At 43.9% G+C, this 20,331-nt stretch overlaps 2 protein-coding genes and 1 pseudogene across 6 annotated transcripts in view; 1 reads left to right on the forward strand and 2 right to left on the reverse strand.

Moving 5' to 3' along the window:
* The first annotated feature begins 704 nt into the window (after positions 1-704).
* LOC129837503 (tumor necrosis factor receptor superfamily member 5-like) lies at positions 705-11,834 on the forward strand. The gene is made up of 8 exons (XM_055903728.1): positions 705-1,360; positions 4,305-4,430; positions 5,464-5,610; positions 6,046-6,139; positions 6,306-6,382; positions 6,652-6,762; positions 10,430-10,567; positions 11,403-11,834. Exons 1-8 carry the CDS (start codon positions 1,231-1,233, stop codon positions 11,582-11,584), a joined length of 1,005 nt encoding a protein of 334 aa, XP_055759703.1. The 5' UTR covers positions 705-1,230; the 3' UTR covers positions 11,585-11,834.
* Positions 11,835-12,497: 663 nt separating this feature from the next.
* LOC129837504 (retinol-binding protein 1-like) lies at positions 12,498-16,251 on the reverse strand (annotated as a pseudogene).
* Positions 16,252-16,607: 356 nt separating this feature from the next.
* The window catches only part of LOC129837502 (tyrosine-protein phosphatase non-receptor type 6-like), a 32,776-nt gene continuing 29,052 nt past the window's right edge, over positions 16,608-20,331 (reverse strand). For all 5 annotated transcript variants that reach the window (XM_055903723.1, XM_055903727.1, XM_055903725.1 and 2 more), the window contains one exon: positions 16,608-16,957. In XM_055903723.1, coding sequence (XP_055759698.1) covers positions 16,855-16,957 — 103 coding nt within the window. In that variant the 3' untranslated portion in view covers positions 16,608-16,854. The remainder of the gene's footprint in view (positions 16,958-20,331) is intronic.

Consider the following 20,331-nt stretch of genomic DNA (forward strand, 5'->3'; position numbering starts at 1 on the left):
GGGAGGATCCTTAACAAATGCTGGGTTAATTTCACACAATCACATCCATTGAGGAAGAAGAAAATTACACCACATATCCCAAGAAGGAAACTGTGAATCACGATCACTGCATAAGGCCGTCTTAAAATGTGTTGCTTGTTTTCTTCCTTTTAATATCACACAGTGTTGTATAAATGCAAGGAGAACTTACACGTTATACTTATATGTATATTCTGTTTGATAAGAGATTATGAAAAATCATGACATACCTCACACCTAGCATGGTGAGGAAGTGATCACTTCTGCCTCAGTAAATTAACAAACTCACTGTCTTTTCTTGCTATTTCGCTTTGACTCTCTCCCTCTAACCCCTCCCACTGGGCACAGACGTCAATTCAACGTCTATTCCATGTTGAGAGAGAGAGAACTTTACTGTTCATTTTGGATTGTTTATTTCACTTTTGTTTGTTATCTTTTCCACTTGCTTTGGCAATGTAAACATGTTTCCCATGCCCAAAGAAACCTTTGAATTCAATTGACAGAAAGAGAGAGAGAGAGAAGAAAGGAAGGAAGAGAGAGAGAGTCAGAGGTATATATTTCTGTCTTTATCTACTCATCTCATCTAAACACATCTCTCAACAGCTCCATATTAGCAGCATTACAACACTATCAGAACGAAGGTTCAGTAAAGCAATAAAGGGAGAGAGAGTGACGGGAAGGGGTGGAGTGGTCAGGGGAAGTATCTTATTGTGTTGGTGTGTATTGTGTGCCACATCTGGACATACTGATCTGGAGACAGTGCCAAAAGCAGCCTCTAGAATCCTCCTCTCTACAGCTAGTTTACACGGTCCAGAACAGTACACCTCGTACCAGAGAGGGAGGGCAGGAAGGAAAGGGGGGGAGAGAGAGAGACGCACAAGGCAGATGAGGGGCATCGGGGCTTTCCGCTGTGGAGGGCAAGCGAGGCGGAAAGAGGTGGGTGAGAGGCGAGGAAGCAGCTCTATATTCTCACAGAGAACGAAGGAGACAGCAGAGGAGAAGACAAAGAGTGAGTGATACTTCAGCGGAAGAAAGAAGTAAAAGTCAGAAATAGTGATAGAGAACAAGAGAGAGCTAGAGACAGAGGCGGAGTGTGAAAGGATATACATTCAACTGAGACCAGTGGATCAACAACATTAATGGTGAAGAAGAATGTTTTTACTTGAATAGTAACGATTTTACAGAGGAGAATTACTGAAAAACACAAACTTTATGATAGTCAACATTTTAACAAAGAGACTATCATCAAATGGACTAGAGATGGCTGGATTGGGATGCAAAACTGAGGAATACCTTCATGATGCTTCTGGGGTGAAAAGGTGCTGTGAGCGTTGTCGTAAAGGTCAGTGACTACTGGTGTGTTTCTGTTGTCGTAAAGGTCAGTGACTACTGGTGTGTTTCTGTTGTCGTAAAGGTCAGTGACTACTGGTGTGTTTCTGTTGTCGTAAAGGTCAGTGACTACTGGTGTGTTTCTGTTGTCATAAAGGTCAGTGACTACTGGTGTGTTTCTCTTGTCGTAAAGGTCTGTGACTACTGGTGTGTTTCTGTTGTCATAAAGGTCTGTGACTACTGGTGTGTTTCTCTTGTCGTAAAGGTCAGTGACTACTGGTGTGTTTCTCTTGTCGTAAAGGTCAGTGACTACTGGTGTGTTTCTGTTGTCGTAAAGGTCAGTGACTACTGGTGTGTTTCTCTTGTCGTAAAGGTCAGTGACTACTGGTGTGTTTCTGTTGTCGTAAAGGTCAGTGACTACTGGTGTGTTTCTGTTGTCATAAAGGTCAGTGACTACTGGTGTGTTTCTGTTGTCGTAAAGGTCAGTGACTACTGGTGTGTTTCTGTTGTCATAAAGGTCTGTGACTACTGGTGTGTTTCTCTTGTCGTAAAGGTCAGTGACAACTGGTGTGTTTCTGTTGTCGTAAAGGTCTGTGACTACTGGTGTGTTTCTGTTGTCATAAAGGTCTGTGACTACTGGTGTGTTTCTGTTGTCATAAAGGTCAGTGACAACTGGTGTGTTTCTGTTGTCGTAAAGGTCTGTGACTACTGGTGTGTTTCTGTTGTCATAAAGGTCAGTGACTACGGGTGTGTTTCTGTTGTCGTAAAGGTCAGCGACTACGGGTGTGTTTCTGTTGTCATAAAGGTCAGTGACTACTGGTGTGTTTCTGTTGTCGTAAAGGTCAGTGACTACTGGTGTGTTTGTTGTCATAAAGGTCGGTGACTACTGGTGTGTTTCTGTTGTCGTAAAGGTCAGCGACTACTGGTGTGTTTCTGTTGTCGTAAAGGTCAGTGACTACTGGTGTGTTTCTCTTGTCGTAAAGGTCGGTGACTACTGGTGTGTTTGTTGTCATAAAGGTCGGTGACTACTGGTGTGTTTCTGTTGTCGTAAAGGTCAGTGACTACTGGTGTGTTTGTTGTCATAAAGGTCAGTGACTACTGGTGTGTTTGTTGTCATAAAGGTCAGTGACTACTGGTGTGTTTGTTGTCATAAAGGTCAGTGACTACTGGTGTGTTTGTTGTCATAAAGGTCAGTGACTACTGGTGTGTTTCTGTTGTCGTAAAGGTCAGTGACTACTGGTGTGTTTCTGTTGTCGTAAAGGTCAGTGACTACTGGTGTGTTTCTGTTGTCGTAAAGGTCAGTGACTACTGGTGTGTTTCTGTTGTCATAAAGGTCAGTGACTACTGGTGTGTTTGTTGTCATAAAGGTCAGTGACTACTGGTGTGTTTCTGTTGTCATAAAGGTCTGTGACTACTGGTGTGTTTCTGTTGTCATAAAGGTCAGTGACTACTGGTGTGTTTCTGTTGTCATAAAGGTCAGTGACTACTGGTGTGTTTCTGTTGTCATAAAGGTCAGTGACTACTGGTGTGTTTCTGTTGTCCTAAAGGTCAGTGACTACTGGTGTGTTTCTGTTGTCATAAAGGTCAGTGACTACTGGTGTGTTTCTGTTGTCATAAAGGTCAGGGACTACTGGTGTGTTTCTGATGTCATAAAGGTCAGTGACTACTGGTGTGTTTCTGTTGTCATAAAGGTCAGTGACTACTGGTGCGTTTCTGTTGTCATAAAGGTCAGTGACTACTGGTGTGTTTCTGTTGTCATAAAGGTCAGGGACTACTGGTGTGTTTCTCTTGTCATAAAGGTCAGTGACTACTGGTGTGTTTGTTGTCATAAAGGTCAGCGACTACTGGTGTGTTTCTGTTGTCATAAAGGTCAGTGACTACTGGTGTGTTTCTGTTGTCATAAAGGTCAGTGACTACTGGTGTGTTTCTGTTGTCGTAAAGGTCAGTGACTACTGGTGTGTTTCTGTTGTCATAAAGGTCTGTGACTACTGGTGTGTTTCTCTTGTCGTAAAGGTCAGTGACTACTGGTGTGTTTCTGTTGTCATAAAGGTCAGGGACTACTGGTGTGTTTGTTGTCATAAAGGTCAGTGACTACTGGTGTGTTTGTTGTCATAAAGGTCAGTGACTACTGGTGTGTTTCTGTTGTCATAAAGGTCAGTGACTACTGGTGTGTTTCTGTTGTCATAAAGGTCAGTGACTACTGGTGTGTTTCTGTTGTAATAAAGGTCAGTGACTACTGGTGTGTTTCTGTTGTCGTAAAGGTCAGTGACAACTGGTGTGTTTCTGTTGTCATAAAGGTCTGTGACTACTGGTGTGTTTCTGTTGTCATAAAGGTCAGTGACTACTGGTGTGTTTCTGTTGTCGTAAAGGTCAGTGACAACTGGTGTGTTTCTGTTGTCATAAAGGTCTGTGACTACTGGTGTGTTTCTGTTGTCATAAAGGTCTGTGACTACTGGTGTGTTTCTGTTGTCGTAAAGGTCAGTGACTACTGGTGTGTTTCTGTTGTTCAGGTGGCTGTTGGAGCAAGATGTCTAAAAGATCAGAGTTATACATGCGCCACATATACACATATTATATGTAATAACTGTTTGTCTGCAACATGACCATATTATCAAATGATGAACTGTAGTATAGAGGGGAAAACAGCAGTCCCTTTATCTCTACAACACTACATGAACACCAGAGGAGGCTGCTGAGGGGAGGGCGGCTCATAATAATGGCTTGAGCGGCACAAATGGAATGGCATCAAACACATGGAAAACATTTGTTTGATATTGATGATACCAGTCCACTCATTCTGCTCCAGCCATTACCACGAGCCCATCCTCCCCATTTAAGATGCCACCAACCTCCTGTGATGAACATGTTACTATGGACAGCATAATACTGTGGCCTATATATGGGGGTATGGATGATCACGTTTCTCTGTCATTCTCTCTTTCCCAACCTCACTCCAGGACAGTATGTTCGCACCGACTGTGGCAAGTCTACAAAAACAGAGTGTGAAACCTGTCAACATGAATACTACACTGCTGAACTAAACTTCTTGAAACAATGTCTACCCTGTAGGGTCTGCTATTCCAGTAAGTCCCCCCCCTCCCTCTCCCCTGTTCTGACAGTTCCACTCATTGTTCTCCTGTCTCCTTAAAATAATCATTTTCTGATCCGACTCATTCTCTCACTCCCCACCCCTGCTCTCTCTCGCTCTCTCTCTCTCGCTCCCTCCGACCCTCCTCTCGCTTTACATCCCCTCTATCCCACCTCTCTCCTCATCTTTACATCCCCTCTCTCTATCCCACCTCTCTCCTCATCTTTACATCCCCTCTCTCTATCCCACCTCTCTCCTCATCTTTACATCCCCTCTCTCTATCCCACCTCTCTCCTCATCTTTACATCCCCTCTCTCTATCCCACCTCTCTCCTCATCTTTACATCCCCTCTCTCTATCCCACCTCTCTCCTCATCTTTACATCCCCTCTCTCTATCCCACCTCTCTCCTCATCTTTACATCCCCTCTATCCCACCTCTCTCCTCATCTTTACATCCCCTCTCTCTATCCCACCTCTCTCCTCATCTTTACATCCCCTCTCTCTATCCCACCTCTCTCCTCATCTTTACATCCCCTCTATCCCACCTCTCTCCTCATCCTTACATCCCCTCTCTCTATCCCACCTCTCTCCTCATCTTTACATCCCCTCTCTCTATCCCACCTCTCTCCTCATCTTTACATCCCCTCTATCCCACCTCTCTCCTCATCTTTACATCCCCTCTCTCTATCCCACCTCTCTCCTCATCTTTACATCCCCTCTATCCCACCTCTCTCCTCATCTTTACATCCCCTCTCTCTATCCCACCTCTCTCCTCATCTTTACATCCCCTCTCTCTATCCCACCTCTCTCCTCATCTTTACATCCCCTCTCTCTATCCCACCTCTCTCCTCATCTTTACATCCCCTCTATCCCACCTCTCTCCTCATCTTTACATCCCCTCTCTCTATCCCACCTCTTGACCTTATTATTTTCACCTCACTTCATCTTTTTTTTGCCTCTCCCGCTCAATACCCCATCCCTCCCTCTACCATCCTCTCTCCCACTCTTTCTCTCCGTCTCTCTCTCAGGCAGTAACCAGAGGGTATTGAGGGAGTGTGAAGCCAGCAGTGACAGGCAATGTGTGTGTAAGACTGGTTACTACTGTACAGACGATGGATGTGAACACTGCCTCCCCGTGAAGCTGTGCCCTCTGGGTTCAGGTGTCGTGAATCAAGGTGAGAACTGCCTCATCACCTCTACCCCACAGGAGGTTGGTGGCACCTTAATTGGGGAGGACATGCTCGTGATAATGCCTCTGGCGGAATCAGTGGAATGATGGTTTGATGCCATTCCATTTGCTCCGTTCCAGACGTTATTAAGGGCCGTTCTCCCCTCAGCAGCCTCCTCACCTCTACACCCTGTTCTAATATGACAGACCATTGCCTCTGATGAGCTGATCATGAGTTGGAGATACTAAGGCTGGTATTGAAAAGACACCTGACAAGAAAATCAGAGTCTGTAGTCTAATAAGATGCACTCAGGGTCAATGTTTAAACTACTGTGGGCCTTTGGCAGTACAAAACATCTTATACGGTGCTTGTATAATCTGCTGGATGTGTGTACTTTACTTTGAGCAGCTGACATGTGACACCTGTTCCTAAATCCCCCAGCCACCCTCCAGAATGACACAGTCTGTGCCCCGTGCCTACCTGGGACCTATAATAGTGTCAACGATGCCATCACACACTGCCAATCACACACCAGGTCAGAACCCTTCACACAAAGTGGCTCTGATTTCTATCGAAAGTCAACTCAGTAGGTGCATTTGGTTGACACAAAACATTTGACATTTTTATACAATTGTGGGACAGTGGGGTTAACTGTGGCGTTAAACTCCTTTCTCTGTTTCACAATCACTTTCTTTCCTCAGGTGTGGGGACCTAGGGAAGGAGGTGAAAAGTGCTGGGACTGAGACGACCGATGCTGTGTGTGGTGCCTTCATATCTCGTAGGTCTAATAGCATCTCCTTTTATTGCACAGTAGTATAGAATATATAGAAAACTAGATGGTATATATAGCGTTTTAACAATATTTCTTCCACCTCCCCTCTTTCTCTCTTCATTGAATGATTTGACATAATGTACATCTAATATTGTAAACAAGATTAGAGCACATTGCGTCCTCCCTCAGAAATGGTTCAGATAGAACCTCATATATAGATTGTCTGGGTTTGAGGTTGTTTTGATTGATCCTCTATCGCTCTGCCTCCCTCTCAGGGTGTCACTGGATACTACCTACCAGTCTGTGGGCGGGACTAGTGGTGACCTCACTCATCATAATCCTGATCTGCATCTATTGGAGGACCAAGCGTCAATCATACATGCCAGGTGCGTATATCATCACTGCCAACACCCAAAAGTGTGGATTTGATGTAAGTATTGGCTAGAGTTCCCACCATATTCCAGGGACTCTTTGTACTGTAGAACAATTTGTAGGCATTTACTAAGACTTTAGTGAAACATTTTAATAATATTGAAAAATAGGGTGGTTGGTCAGGAGCGATGTAGGTGTGGTAGGCTCACGTGAGACACCTTGTATGGGTACCTGGTAGGCCACCTCTTGGACAGACAGGTTGGCCGCTAGGATGAGCACGGGGTAGGCCGCCCTTTGACGGGCACGGGTCGGCCCCTCAGGCAGGCGCGAGATGGCTCCTTGGATTAGCACAGGTTGGCCCCTTGGACGGGCGCAGGGTCATGTTGAAAACCTGTGACATGGATTAGCCAAGGCCTAGGGCGCCAAGAAAGGTGGACACACTTTACAGCACAGCAGGGTGTGGCACCAAGGGGGGTGCGGAAGGAGATGCCACGGCAACAGCGTCGCTGAGGCTCCATTTGGGAAGCGTGTGACAACTCCAAGGCAACTGCCAGCTGATGCTTTGTGTCCAGTGCGGTTGAGAGTTAGACGAGGCCCTTGGCTGGTCCACAGTGGTGACATTACAGGTTCAGTAGATATGAGTAGCTGGGGGAAGTGGTGGTGTAGTGCTGTCAGAGCACTGGAGCATCGCGCCGCCATTTCCCACAATGGCGCTTGTTTATGTTGGTAGCCCAAAGACGTGATGAATGGAGACAAAGTCATGCTGTTAGAGCCCGGTCCGGTTGATGGGTGACCAACCACTCCGACACTCCCTACAGTGACCCACTACACAGTCCTTCACATGAGAAGGAAACGCTTTTTCTGCCGTGGTAGATGGAAATCTACTGCAGTACACCTGGTAAACAACATCCAACTATTTTTTTTTTTTTTTTTTTGGGGGGGTGTGGATCAGCTTAATATTGCGGAAAGAATGTTGCTTCCAATGTAATTGTCTGCATCATTTCCAATCCCCCATATTTTTTTGGGTAAATATATATATCCATTCACGTATGCATACATATACACATATATACATACACATACCTACATAGACATACATACTTTTTTAAAGAGTATACCTTTATTATTATTCCCCGCAAACCCTACCACCGATCCCCCAATTGGAGTAAACTGATAAACATTTCTGTTTTTACCTTCAATTTATACATCTTATACACATTTTACAGACACAGTCTACTTTATAATAGTTCTCTCTTGTTTGTTCTTAGTCCTTCCTCTATTTCTGTTGTCCATCCAGTTTGATTTCCACTTGTAACTGTGCTATTTCACAATAGCTCCGCACCTATACACATTTCACAGATCCCGTATGCCCTATATTGTTTATCTTGTTATTAGTCCCACCCTTCAGCTCCACTCAACCTTTCCCATCTATCTTCCAACATCATCCATTTCGGATTTTTATTTGCCATATATTTTTCAACTGTGCTGTTTCACAAAAGATTTGAATCTTCCTATTCTCATAGCTTCCACGGATTGTAAATTAAAAATAAACATTTTTGCTAAAATAATTATTATATTATTGATTGATTGACTATGGCTTTTCAAATCCCCCAGTATTGCTACCTGTAGCGTTAGTTCTACGCAAATGTTGCAATTCTTCAACCATTCCTGGACCTGTGACCAAAAACGAGCTACATGCGGGACAATACCAAAATAAATGGTCTAATGACTCTGCCTCCTCACAGCAGGATCTACAGAGCTGGGAAGATTGTATCCCCCATATATATAACATTCTATTAGTTGCAAGAATTTTGTACAATAATTTAAATTGAAAGATTCGAAGTTTTGAATCCGGCGTTGTTTTGCGTATCAATTCATAAACCATGTGCCATGGATGTTGTTTCGATGTACCCATTCCAACTTGAAGGACCATGAAAAATAAGCTAAGGAACCTAGATAGGTCATTGGTTGGATAGATGTCACCAGGAGTACTCGCAAATGACAGAAAAGTTCACCTATTTATTGAGGACTTGTGATTGGACATAAAGTTGGATTTGTGGGGTTCTGCAACGAAGGAGAGACATCATGAGCAGGTTGCAGAACATACAAGGTGATACAGATAAACCTATTAAACCAATACATCTGAAATAAGGAAATAGGAAACAAACGTACTCTTAAAAGACACAACTTGAAAGAAACTGAGCTATGGCTTGACAGGCTTTAAATACAAACAACAAGTGTGAACGAGCGTATCAGGGCAGTTCTGATAATTACTGACAGGTGTGTGATTGCATGAGCGAGTCAACAGGTGAAATCAACTTGCCTGATCAAATCCAGCTCAGCTGTATGCTACTCCACTCTGAGGGCTGGTGTACATACATCATTATAACATATCAACAACTTGATTGTTTCTTCGGGGGTCATTCAAAAAGCCCCACTCTTGGTCCCATTTGATAGTTAGGCCTACCAATTGTTAAGTAAATGCTCTTTTCGTTTCTCTGTGTGATTTCCCAGCCAGCAGATTTCAGATCATGTACAGTATATATTATCTGGTGACAGATGCAGAGGCAATGAGAACTCTTAGTGTGTATTTTCTCTCCTACACAGCAACAATATGCATCACATTGTAAAATAATTAGGTGTCAAGGTGCTAGACGTAATTTGGATTGAATGAAAGGAAACAAGGTCATTGCTTTTCACCGTCAGACGTAGGAACTCGCCACTTCCTCTAGAGATGAATCAGATCAAAGACAATATGAGTTATAGTGAAACTTGCATGCATTGCTCATGTTTATGCTCGATCAGGAGCTGAGAGCACAGCACATCAACCAATATGAGTCCAAGTGCAGCTAAAAGTCACAGGAGCTTATATAAGGGGGGACACTGCTATTGGCTTCTGGTTATAACATTTATGTTTCAGCCTAATATCTCAAACAAACAGATGTTTGTTGAGAAACGACTGAGCATAAAATGGGAAATTGAGAGAACATTGTAGGCCCACAGATGATATCTGTGATCTCAAACTCATCTCCTCTTTTTGAAAAATGTTTTTTGAAATGTTATTTCTAAAGGTTATTTGACATTGACATTTCAATCATATATATATATATTTAATACAAATAAAACTAAATGTAGGTTCCACCGAATAAATAACCAGTTGGACTACCCTGTGAAGGTAGAAATAAGAAATAACCAGTTGGACTACCCTGTGAAGGTAGAAATAAGAAATAACCAGTTGGACTACCCTGTGAAGGTAGAAATAAGAAATAACCAGTTGGACTACCCTGTGAAGGTAGAAATAAGAACAACTGCCTCCGGATTCCATGTACATCGACTCATTATCAGTTCTGAAACTATAGTAGGCATGAAACAAGCTTCTACTGTAGCTTCTTGAGTTTGTGAGACTTGGGGACAAAACCACATCCTGTTCTATGTTGAGCTTGACACGGTTGTTGGAAAACCACATGACACGTTTCACAGCCAGCTAACTCATAGCAAGAAAGCATTGTGTAAAGTACAGTGGCGTCACCAGTTGACACATTTCGTGACTGTCCTTTTTATCAATGCTTCACCAGTGGCGGTTGGACTTACCCAAAATAACAGAAAGTCAGATACAGCAAGTATATGAATGTTGATAGTGCTACTCAGTGATCTCATGTCTGTCTGCCTGTCTGTCTGTAGCCAACTCCAGTGGTCCTGGTATTCCTGTAGAGCCTGCACCTCCTTCCTTCGCTCCAGCTGAGCTCAAGTTCCCCACGGAGTGCAACAGCCATTGGAGCCTGGACCAGAAAGCCACTGAGCCACTCTTCATCAACACAGGTGAAAGTCCCTCAGTGGTAGTTGGAATAGTTCACCACAATTACAAATGTACCTCCTCTAGTGCACAAGAAAGGAGGTATTCAGTACACCCAGAGTAGGTTGGGTTTGTTTACTGAGCTACAGGTTAGCATTAGCATCATAGAGTGCAGAACAATATGAGTGATGGGACCCTGGTTACCATGGTTTAAGGGCTCGATTCAATCCATATCGCTGAGGTTCAGCTTTATAGAGCGATTGAAATTTAAAGGCAACGTTCCCCTAAGCGCTGTATATGTCGGCTCAATTGGAAATTACCTTTCAATTTCAAGCACGTAATTCAGCGCCATAGTACTGAACTTCGACAATATGGATAGAATCGAGTGAAAGGTATCCATAAGATAAATTAAATTAGACATTTTGATGAACTACCCTTTTAAATCATCTCCGACAAATCGCATCACCAAAAACACATTGTTTCCATGTGCAGTCGCTATATGTGATAAACCTGTTCATTAGTCTATATTACACCATATCCATCACTCATAGTAGTTCTGCAGCTTCCCAATGATCAATAATGTGATGCAATGATCAATAATGCGATGGCTCTCCTCACATAGAATGGATCAGATGTAATGTAATCTAAACTGAGGCTGCCCATATAATCAACCATCAGGATGAGCTATTTCTCCATTTGCAAGAGCCTAAATCAAATCATTTAAATACAGATGTATTGTTACCTCTATGGCCACGATGAGATGGGGCCTGTGTAGGCTTCATGAATGAGAAATGCAGTACTACGTGACGTTGGAGGAGGGTTATTGTTGTGTGCTCATACTATTTCCATTGTGCATCCCAGCTGTTATTCAGGTAAACGGCTATACGTCAGACTGTGAAGCTGAGGCTGATGGCACCACCACAACAATGACAACATCAGAGCGATTCAGCCAATCAGATCACAGTAATGGAATGAGAGGAAATGACATCAGACCCTCCCGCTACCTATCAGAGCCACAGGAAGATGAGTGGCCAGGGACTTAATTCTGATTTTCAACTAAATATTTTTTTTTGTATTACTTTTTTCAATGAACAAGACCCACATGGGAAAATAACTGAGCAGATTCCTCCTTGAAGGTTCCTGGATACGATCCCTTTTTTTTAAGTCTCATCTCTGAAATATAAATATACTGAACTATAAACATCCTATGAACATTCTTTGTTTCTTAGGTCATTGAAAAAAAAACTGTTGGGGAGGGCTTAAATAAAGTGTAACCACTGAGGTCAAATGTCATCATAGCTTCTCTATTTTACATTTTTCTAAGGAACTTTCAAAGCCCAGGGCAGCTGGAATTTCCCTAACGAAGACGTGTTGTTGTCAGTAGCTTGATATGAACATCACTGTGGTGGAAAAGAGATTGATGAAGTAGATGTATATATATAGATATTCATTTTGACATCACAGCATCTGTTCAATGATGTTTTAACCACAGCATTGAAAATTCTGTCAAAACAGTTGACACTTTAGCAAAGTGCAGAATCTAAATGTAGACAACACCAGAGTGGACACCGATTAATTGTTTCTCGCCCCCTGTAGGATAGGAGTAGCAGCGGCTACCATACTTCAAACTGCTTTACCCTGCCCTCTAGTGTTATCAGCTAGCATTTACCGCTAAATGCGTTCGCACAGGCAGCCCAAGTCTGATATTTTTTTACATTGGTCTTTTGACCAATAACATCAGATCATTTTCGGAGCTGATCGAATTGGTCAAAAGACCAATTAGTAAAACAAAAAGATCAGAATTGGGCTGCCTGTGTAAACGCAGCCCTTTAGGCACAGACCAAGGGTAAGCACACCTTCCCCAAATCCTAACTAATCGGAGTGAAAAACGCTGAACTGACTTTCGATCACAGCATATACATAAATACACATTGAAGGGAAGAGTTAGAACATGGGTCCCATAAAGAGGCAACATCTGTATTTGTAGTGTGGAGCATCAGGTGGTATATTTGGACACAGAACAGCCACATACAACACAAAAGGGAACATTGGTAGTGCTATGTGAGGAAACACATTTGGAATGTTTACACAGTTCACCCTGCACTGTACTATGACAACATTTAAAACAGACCATTGACAATATTTCCCACAGTGAAATAGCACACTAATTAAAAATATCTTAAATGTTGTCCATTAAGTACTGGTTTTAAAACAATGATGATCATATTTAAAAAACTATGGCACTTAAATACCAAGTCCTAGACTGTTTTCTAATGAGAATCATGAACGTTGAGTTGATGAACGAGATCCTTCGCAGTGGTTTCAGTCTGCCTTCTTGAAGAGTTGCCTGGCGACCACATCTCCAACTCTCATCTCCTAAAGGGCAAAAAAGGACGGGTTGAGAAGAGGGTGGAGAAAGAGAAAAGAGGGAGGAGTTTGGATGAGTGTGGGAATGTGTGTGTGAGAGTGAGTGGGTGGGTGAGTGTGGGAGTGTGTGTGTGAGAGTGAGTGGGTGGGTGAGTGTGGGAGTGTGTGTGTGAGAGTGAGTGGGTGGGTGAGTGTGGGAGTGTGTGTGTGAGAGTGAGTGGGTGGGTGAGTGAGTGTGGGAGTGTGTGTGTGAGAGTGAGTAGGTGGGTGAGTGAGGGAGTGTGTGTGTGAGAGTGAGTAGGTGAGTGAGTGTGGGAGTGTGTGTGTGAGAGTGAGTAGGTGGGTGAGTGTGGGAGTGTGTGTGTGAGAGTGAGTGGGTGGGTGGGTGAGTGTGGGAGTGTGTGTGTGAGAGTGAGTGGGTGGGTGAGTGTGAGAGTGAGTGCTTGGGTGGGTGGGTGAGTGTGGGATTGTGTGAGAGTGAGTGAGTGGGTGCGTGGGTGGGTGGGTGAGTGAGTGTGGGATTGTGTGAGAATGAGTGAGTGGGTGCGTGGGTGAGTGTGGGAGAGTGTGTGTGAGAATGGGTGGGTGGAAAAAGGTGAATTCGTTACCATTTTAATGAGCTAAATACAGACTTCAACAAGACTCTTCATAGTGAAGGGATTGGGAGGAGAATCACAAGCTGCTGTTTAAGCCTGTGCTTGAGATGGACTTTAGCTGGGAAATCTGTTTTTGCTTGTGATTACATGCAAATGCTGATTACGATTTCAAACAATCAGCATTGTTTTATTCAACAGCTCCCAAATGCTTCTAAAAACAGATTGCCAAACTAAAGTCCATCTCAAGCACAGGCCTAAACAGCAGCTTGTGATTCTCCTCCCAATCCCTTCACTATGAAGAGTCTTGTTGAAGTCTGTATTTAGCTCATTAAAATGGTAACAAGCAATAACCTTTTCTTATTCTTCCTGTTGCTGCCCATTCCTTCACCCTGAAGACTCTTAAGTGTTTTCCTCTGTTTCTTTCTCCTTCTTCGGGCCCCACACATTTCTTTCCCATGTACAGGCAACAAGTAAGGAGGTTTGAGGGCCATACACCCCCTCTTTTTTTAGAAGGACGTCATTTGTTCTCACACAAACACGTGCACGGACACGTGCACGGACATACAACGTAGGCAGTGAATAACTTCCATCACCAAATCTGATTTGCATATCCCCCACTTCGAAAATGGTATATCAATCCCAGCATCTTCTTTCCTCCCAAATCTGTCCTGCTCTCCTCCCTTTCTCTGGCCTTGTGTTCACCTCTATTCCTATTCCCTTCCCATCTTTATCCCTCTCTGTTAAACCATCCCTCCATTCTCACCAGGTGTAGCTTGTCTCCCTCCAGCCAGTGTGTCCATCCTCTTCCCTCTTTCTCTCCTCTCTGAACACACACCAGCTTATCACCCTCCCAGTCCACTGTGGTCTAAAAACAGGGTTAACACACACACACACACACACAGGTCTGCAAAAAAACATGAAAGCACACACACACAACCATTGCCTCTCAGTTTGGCTCCGTCAGAAAACAAGCAATGGGGGGGGGGGGGGGGGGGGGGGGTGACAGGAAAACAACAGGAGGTACACTCTCACAGACGGGCCAAAATAGCACCACACACACACACACACACACACACACACACACACACACACACACACACACACACACACACACACACACACACACACACACACAGCTTGCATAAAGTCTATTCACCCAAACAAAGCAAAGTAGTATGACAAGTACACATATATGAAGCCAATTAGAGAGAATTTGTACAAGTCTGAGCAAGCCATGAAACAGACAAACATAAGGGAAAACATCACCAGATAGCAGAAATACATTTAGCCACTGTCTTTATCAACAGCACATGATGAAGAACACAGAGACCCCCCACCCAACCATACATGTAGAACTGTAAACACACACACCTGACAGACTCGTCCATCCACAGGTCCCAGGTCCTCGGTGAAGACCTGACCCAGTACGAAATCCATATCAGTCCTTAAAGGTGGTGAGTGTGCGGATCTTCATACTGCCCGTGGCCGGGTCATGGACTATCTGTTTAGTGGGCTTCAACATACACACTATCTTCCGCAGGGCAAAATTAATATCTGATGGAGAGAGAGAGAATGAATCAACCAAACATAACACCTTGCCATTCTAGTAATGAGGTAGTGTTTCTGAGGCAACATCTCTGGCCTACAGCTGTGTCTGTCCTTTTACATCTCCTGTTAATGTTTACAGATATCACATACACACACCCCTGTCTGTGTCCAGGGTCATTTACAGGCTAAGGCGCCATGATGATCTATCACACGGCTCTGGGAAGAGATGGCAAGCCTTTGGATGAGTCACTACCCCTAAAATGAATCTCAAAGCAGCAGGCAAACAAAGGAAAAAAATGTAAGTTCAGTAAAATAGAATGAATGAATCGTGTTAAATTAAAATGAAAGGAGGCAAGTTGCAGAGGTACAGTAAGCTCTTAACACGTGTCATTTTACATATTACAACTACAGAATTGGACACTTTTTAACAATGACGCATTTGCAGCTAATATATGTGGTAACAGACAAAGACATTACGATTCATATAATCTTACCCAAAGCTGCGAGGTAGTTCTCGAAGTTATCTTGAGACACCATGTGAAATGTTCCTGTGTAATTTGGTTTAGACATCTTTTAGCCTTTAGTTTTGCAGAGGAACTCAACAAAGAAAACTGTAACCTACAGTGTTGCCTCTTCTCTACAGATGTTATCCTTCTCTGCTCTTTTCACTGCTCTCACCACTACCGTATTGTTCGATAATAATAACACTTATACTGTGAGCTAATCCTCTATCTGCTAGTGTCAGTCAGAAGGTATGCGGTTTTACGCAAAACGGCAACGGGATAATGAAATGATTGAGCTGCTGGAATGTTTTTTAACAGAGTGGCAGCAGTATCCACAATGACTGTCCTCTGTTCTCTTCACTCCTTCAATTCCCGGGTATCGATTGTTGATGCAGACGTTGCACAACCCTTTTAAGTTCCCTATTCGCTCCCTCTTACCTCCTTTCGGAAAGTGTAAACTCTTCCTTACAGAGCTTTATGCAAACAGTTTTTGTTCCACTAATCCTCTTCCTAAAGCGGGAACTGGGTAGGTCTGTGCCCTTTCCGCGTTAATTAACCGACCTTCTCTCTATTCACAATTGCTTTATTTGCATGCTTACATTGCCAAAACGTGAAAAACATTCAACAAAAGTGAAATAAGCAATGAGAAATTAACAGTAAACATTACACACACAAACGTTTTCAACGTTTCTCTCGCTCTCCTTCACTATCACTGTTTGGAGAGTAGACTGTGTTCTGTACCACATGCGGAGAAGAGGAAGAGGGAGACCGGGGAAAGTTCATTCATCTCGCTCAATGTTTTCCTCTCACTCGGGGCAGTCACTTGGGGTCGTCGGCGACTCTGGGGGAGCCCAGTGATGGTGCCAAAGTTAGTCTATAAACATAATAGCTCATTATAGAGATATGTCTTATCTAAAACGTTCACTGGAATGGCAGTGTGTCCCCGCTGTGCTAGATCCCGTTGTCATGGCATTATAATATATTCATTGTAGAATATTCTATAGGCTTTGCACCCATGGATACAATACACTTGTGATGAAGAAAGAAATTAATGCATATTACTCTGAGCCTTTATTGTCAGCAAAAATGTCAATACATTACAATTTGCATGGGTGCAGAATGGTTCCATGGTTCACGGCCCAGGGCCCAAATCTATCAGTACTTTGCTTTATAATCTTAATTATATCACAGACATCAACTTTATCGCTTGATATCAAAAAACACAAAAATAAATCTTTTAAAATAAAAAGTTAATATCAAACTCAATATTAAATCATCAGGACACAGCTCTCTCATCCTCTATCTTTTTCTCACGGAGCCACTCTTCTTCTCCTCTGACTTCTGCTTCTTCACATCTTTCTTTCCTTTGGCCAGGTTTCCATACAATTCCTGTTCCTTGTTCCTAAAAGAGATACAGTACAAGAGAGAGGACATCATGTTAGAAACCTGCAGCTTCAAATAGCTGAGAGATAACAATGTAGGCTTCTTTGTGTGTAGGAAAAGGAGCACTCTTTAGATCTTCACTTAGTAGCCTACCAAACAGTACCCTGTACCCTGACCCTACCAAACAATACCCTGTACTACCCTGACAGTACCCTGAATGTACCAAACACTACCCTGACCATACCAAACACTACCCTGACAGCACCCTGACCCTACCAAACACTACCCTGACAGTACACTGACCCTACCAAACAGTACCCTGACAGCACCCTGACCCTACCAAACAGTACCCTGACAGTACCCTGACCCTACCAAACAGTACCCTGACAGTACCCTGACCCTACCAAACAGTACCCTGACACTACCCTGACAGTACCCTGACCCTACCAAGCAGTACCCTGTACTACCCTGTCAGTACCCTGACCATACCAAACACTATCCTGACCCTACCAAACACTACCCTTACAGTACCCTGACCCAACCAAACACTACCCTGACAGTACCCTGGCCCTACCAAACAGTACCCTGACAGTACCTGACAGTACCCTGATGGTACCAAACACTACCCTGACAGTACACTGACCCTATGGAACACTACCCTGTCAGTACCCTGACCCTACCAAACACTACCCTGACAGTACCCTGACCCTACCAAACACTCCCCTGACAGTACCCTGACTGTACCAAACACTACCCTGACAGTACCCTGACCCTACCAAACACTACCCTGACAGTACCCTGACCCTACCAACACTACCCTGACAGTACCCTGGCCCTACCAACACTACCCTGACAGTACCCTGACCCTACCAAACAGTACCCTGACAGTACCCTGACCCTACCAAACAGCACCCTGACAGTACCCTGACCCTACCAAACAGTACCCTGACAGTACCCTGACCCTACCAAACACTACCTTGACAGTACCCTGGCCCTACCAACACTACCCTGACAGTACCCTGACCCTACCAAACACTCCCCTGACAGTACCCTGACTGTACCAAACACTACTCTGACAGTACCCTGACCCTACCAAACACTACCCTGACAGTACCCTGGCCCTACCAACACTACCCTGACAGTACCCTGGCCCTACCAACACTACCCTGACAGTACCCTGACCCTACCAAACAGTACCCTGACAGTACCCTGACACTACCAAACAGTACCCTGACAGTACCCTGGCCCTACCAACACTACCCTGACAGTACCCCGACCCTACCAAACAGTACCTTGACAGGTTAACAATACAAGGATAGTTCACAAACGTAATATTAAAAATAAAAACTGGTATGGCCTAGCTTAGGAGACTCAGAAGTGGTGACAGTGACACGCTTCCCTTCATGCTGTACATAGCCAGCTCAGAGCTCTCCAGTGAACTCTGTATTGTGAGCCTACCCACACCACACTGGATTGTGAGCCTACCCACACCACACTGGATTGTGAGCTTACCCACACCACACTGGATTGTGAGCCTACCCACACCACACTGGATTGTGAGCTTACCCACACCACACTGGATTGTGAGCCTACCCAAACCACACTGGATTGTGAGCTTACCCACACCACACTGGATTGTGAGCTTACCCACACCACACTGGATTGTGAGCTTACCCACACTTCACTGGATTGTGAGTTTACCCACACCACACTGGATTGTGAGCTTACCCACATGTTTGAGTGGCCGTAGCCTTGGCCAGGCGGGCACCAGAGGCCAGTGGGGAGAACATTATACTGTACTGTAATTAGATAAATGGATGAACCAATCAACAACTTTTCCAACACAACTTAGGGCGCTGAGCCACCCGTGTCAGCCCAGTGCCAGATTCAAACTATGGTGTATTATACTGTACTAGAGACAGGAGTTACACTGTGGTGTATTATACTGTAATAGAGACAGGAGTTACACTGTGGTGTACTATACTGTACTAGAGACAGGGGTTACACTGTGGTGTATTATACTGTACTAGAGACAGGTGTTACACTGTGGTGTATTATACTGTAATAGAGACAGGTGTTACACTGTGGTGTACTATACTAGAGACAGGTGTTATACTGTGGTGTATTATCCTGTACTAGAGACAGGGGTTATACTGTGGTGTACTATACTGTACTAGAGACAGGGGTTACACTGTGGTGTATTATACTGTACTAGAGACAGGGGTTATACTGTGGTGTTCTATACTGTACTAGAGACAGGAGTTACACTGTGGTGTATTATCCTGCACTAGAGACAGGGGTTATACTGTGGTGTACTATACTGTACTAGAGACAGGGGTTACACTGTGGTGTATTATACTGTACTAGAGACAGGTGTTACACTGTGGTGTACTATACTGTACTAGAGACAGGAGTTACACTGTGGTGTACTATACTGTACTAGAGACAGGTGTTACACTGGTGTATTATACTGTACTAGAGACAGGTGTTACACTGTGGTGTATTATACTGTACTAGAGACAGGGGTTACACTGTGGTGTATTATACTGTACTAGAGACAGGTGTTATACTGTGGTGTACTATACTGTACTAGAGACAGGTGTTACACTGTGGTGTATTATACTGTACTAGAGACAGGTGTTACACTGTGGTGTACTATACTGTACTAGAGACAGGTGTTACACTGTGGTGTACTATACTGTATTAGGGACAGGGGTTACACTGTGGTGTACTATACTAGAGACAGGTGTTACACTGTGGTGTACTATACTGTACTAGAGACAGGTGTTACACTGTGGTGTACTATACTGTACTAGGGACAGGGGTTACACTGTGGTGTACTATACTAGAGACAGGTGTTACACTGTGGTGTATTATACTGTACTAGAGACAGGGGTTACACTGTGGTGTATTATACTGCACTAAAGACAGGGGTTACACTGTGGTGTACTATACTAGAGACAGGTGTTACACTGTGGTGTATTATACTGTACTAGAGACAGGAGTTACACTGTGGTGTATTATACTGTACTAGAGACAGGAGTTACACTGTGGTGTACTATACTGTACTAGAGACAGGAGTTACACTGTGGTGTACTATACTGTACTAGAGACAGGAGTTACACTGTGGTGTACTATACTGTACTAGAGAGAGGGGTTACACTGTGGTGTATTATACTGCACTAGAGACAGGAGTTACACTGTGGTGTAGTATACTGTACTAGAGACAGGGCTTTGATTATACATGAGGTAGGTGCCTCAGAGGCTCTTTCATTACTAGGGCCCAGAGTCTTTCCTGACCATGTCATCCAACCAGGAAGAACTCTGATCCCTATAGCCTGCTGTATAACCAGGGTGATCCCTACAGCCAGCTGTATAACTAGGGTGATCCCT

The sequence above is a fragment of the Salvelinus fontinalis genome, chromosome 38, assembly GCF_029448725.1.
Source record: "Salvelinus fontinalis isolate EN_2023a chromosome 38, ASM2944872v1, whole genome shotgun sequence".
Taxonomy (NCBI): domain Eukaryota; kingdom Metazoa; phylum Chordata; class Actinopteri; order Salmoniformes; family Salmonidae; genus Salvelinus; species Salvelinus fontinalis.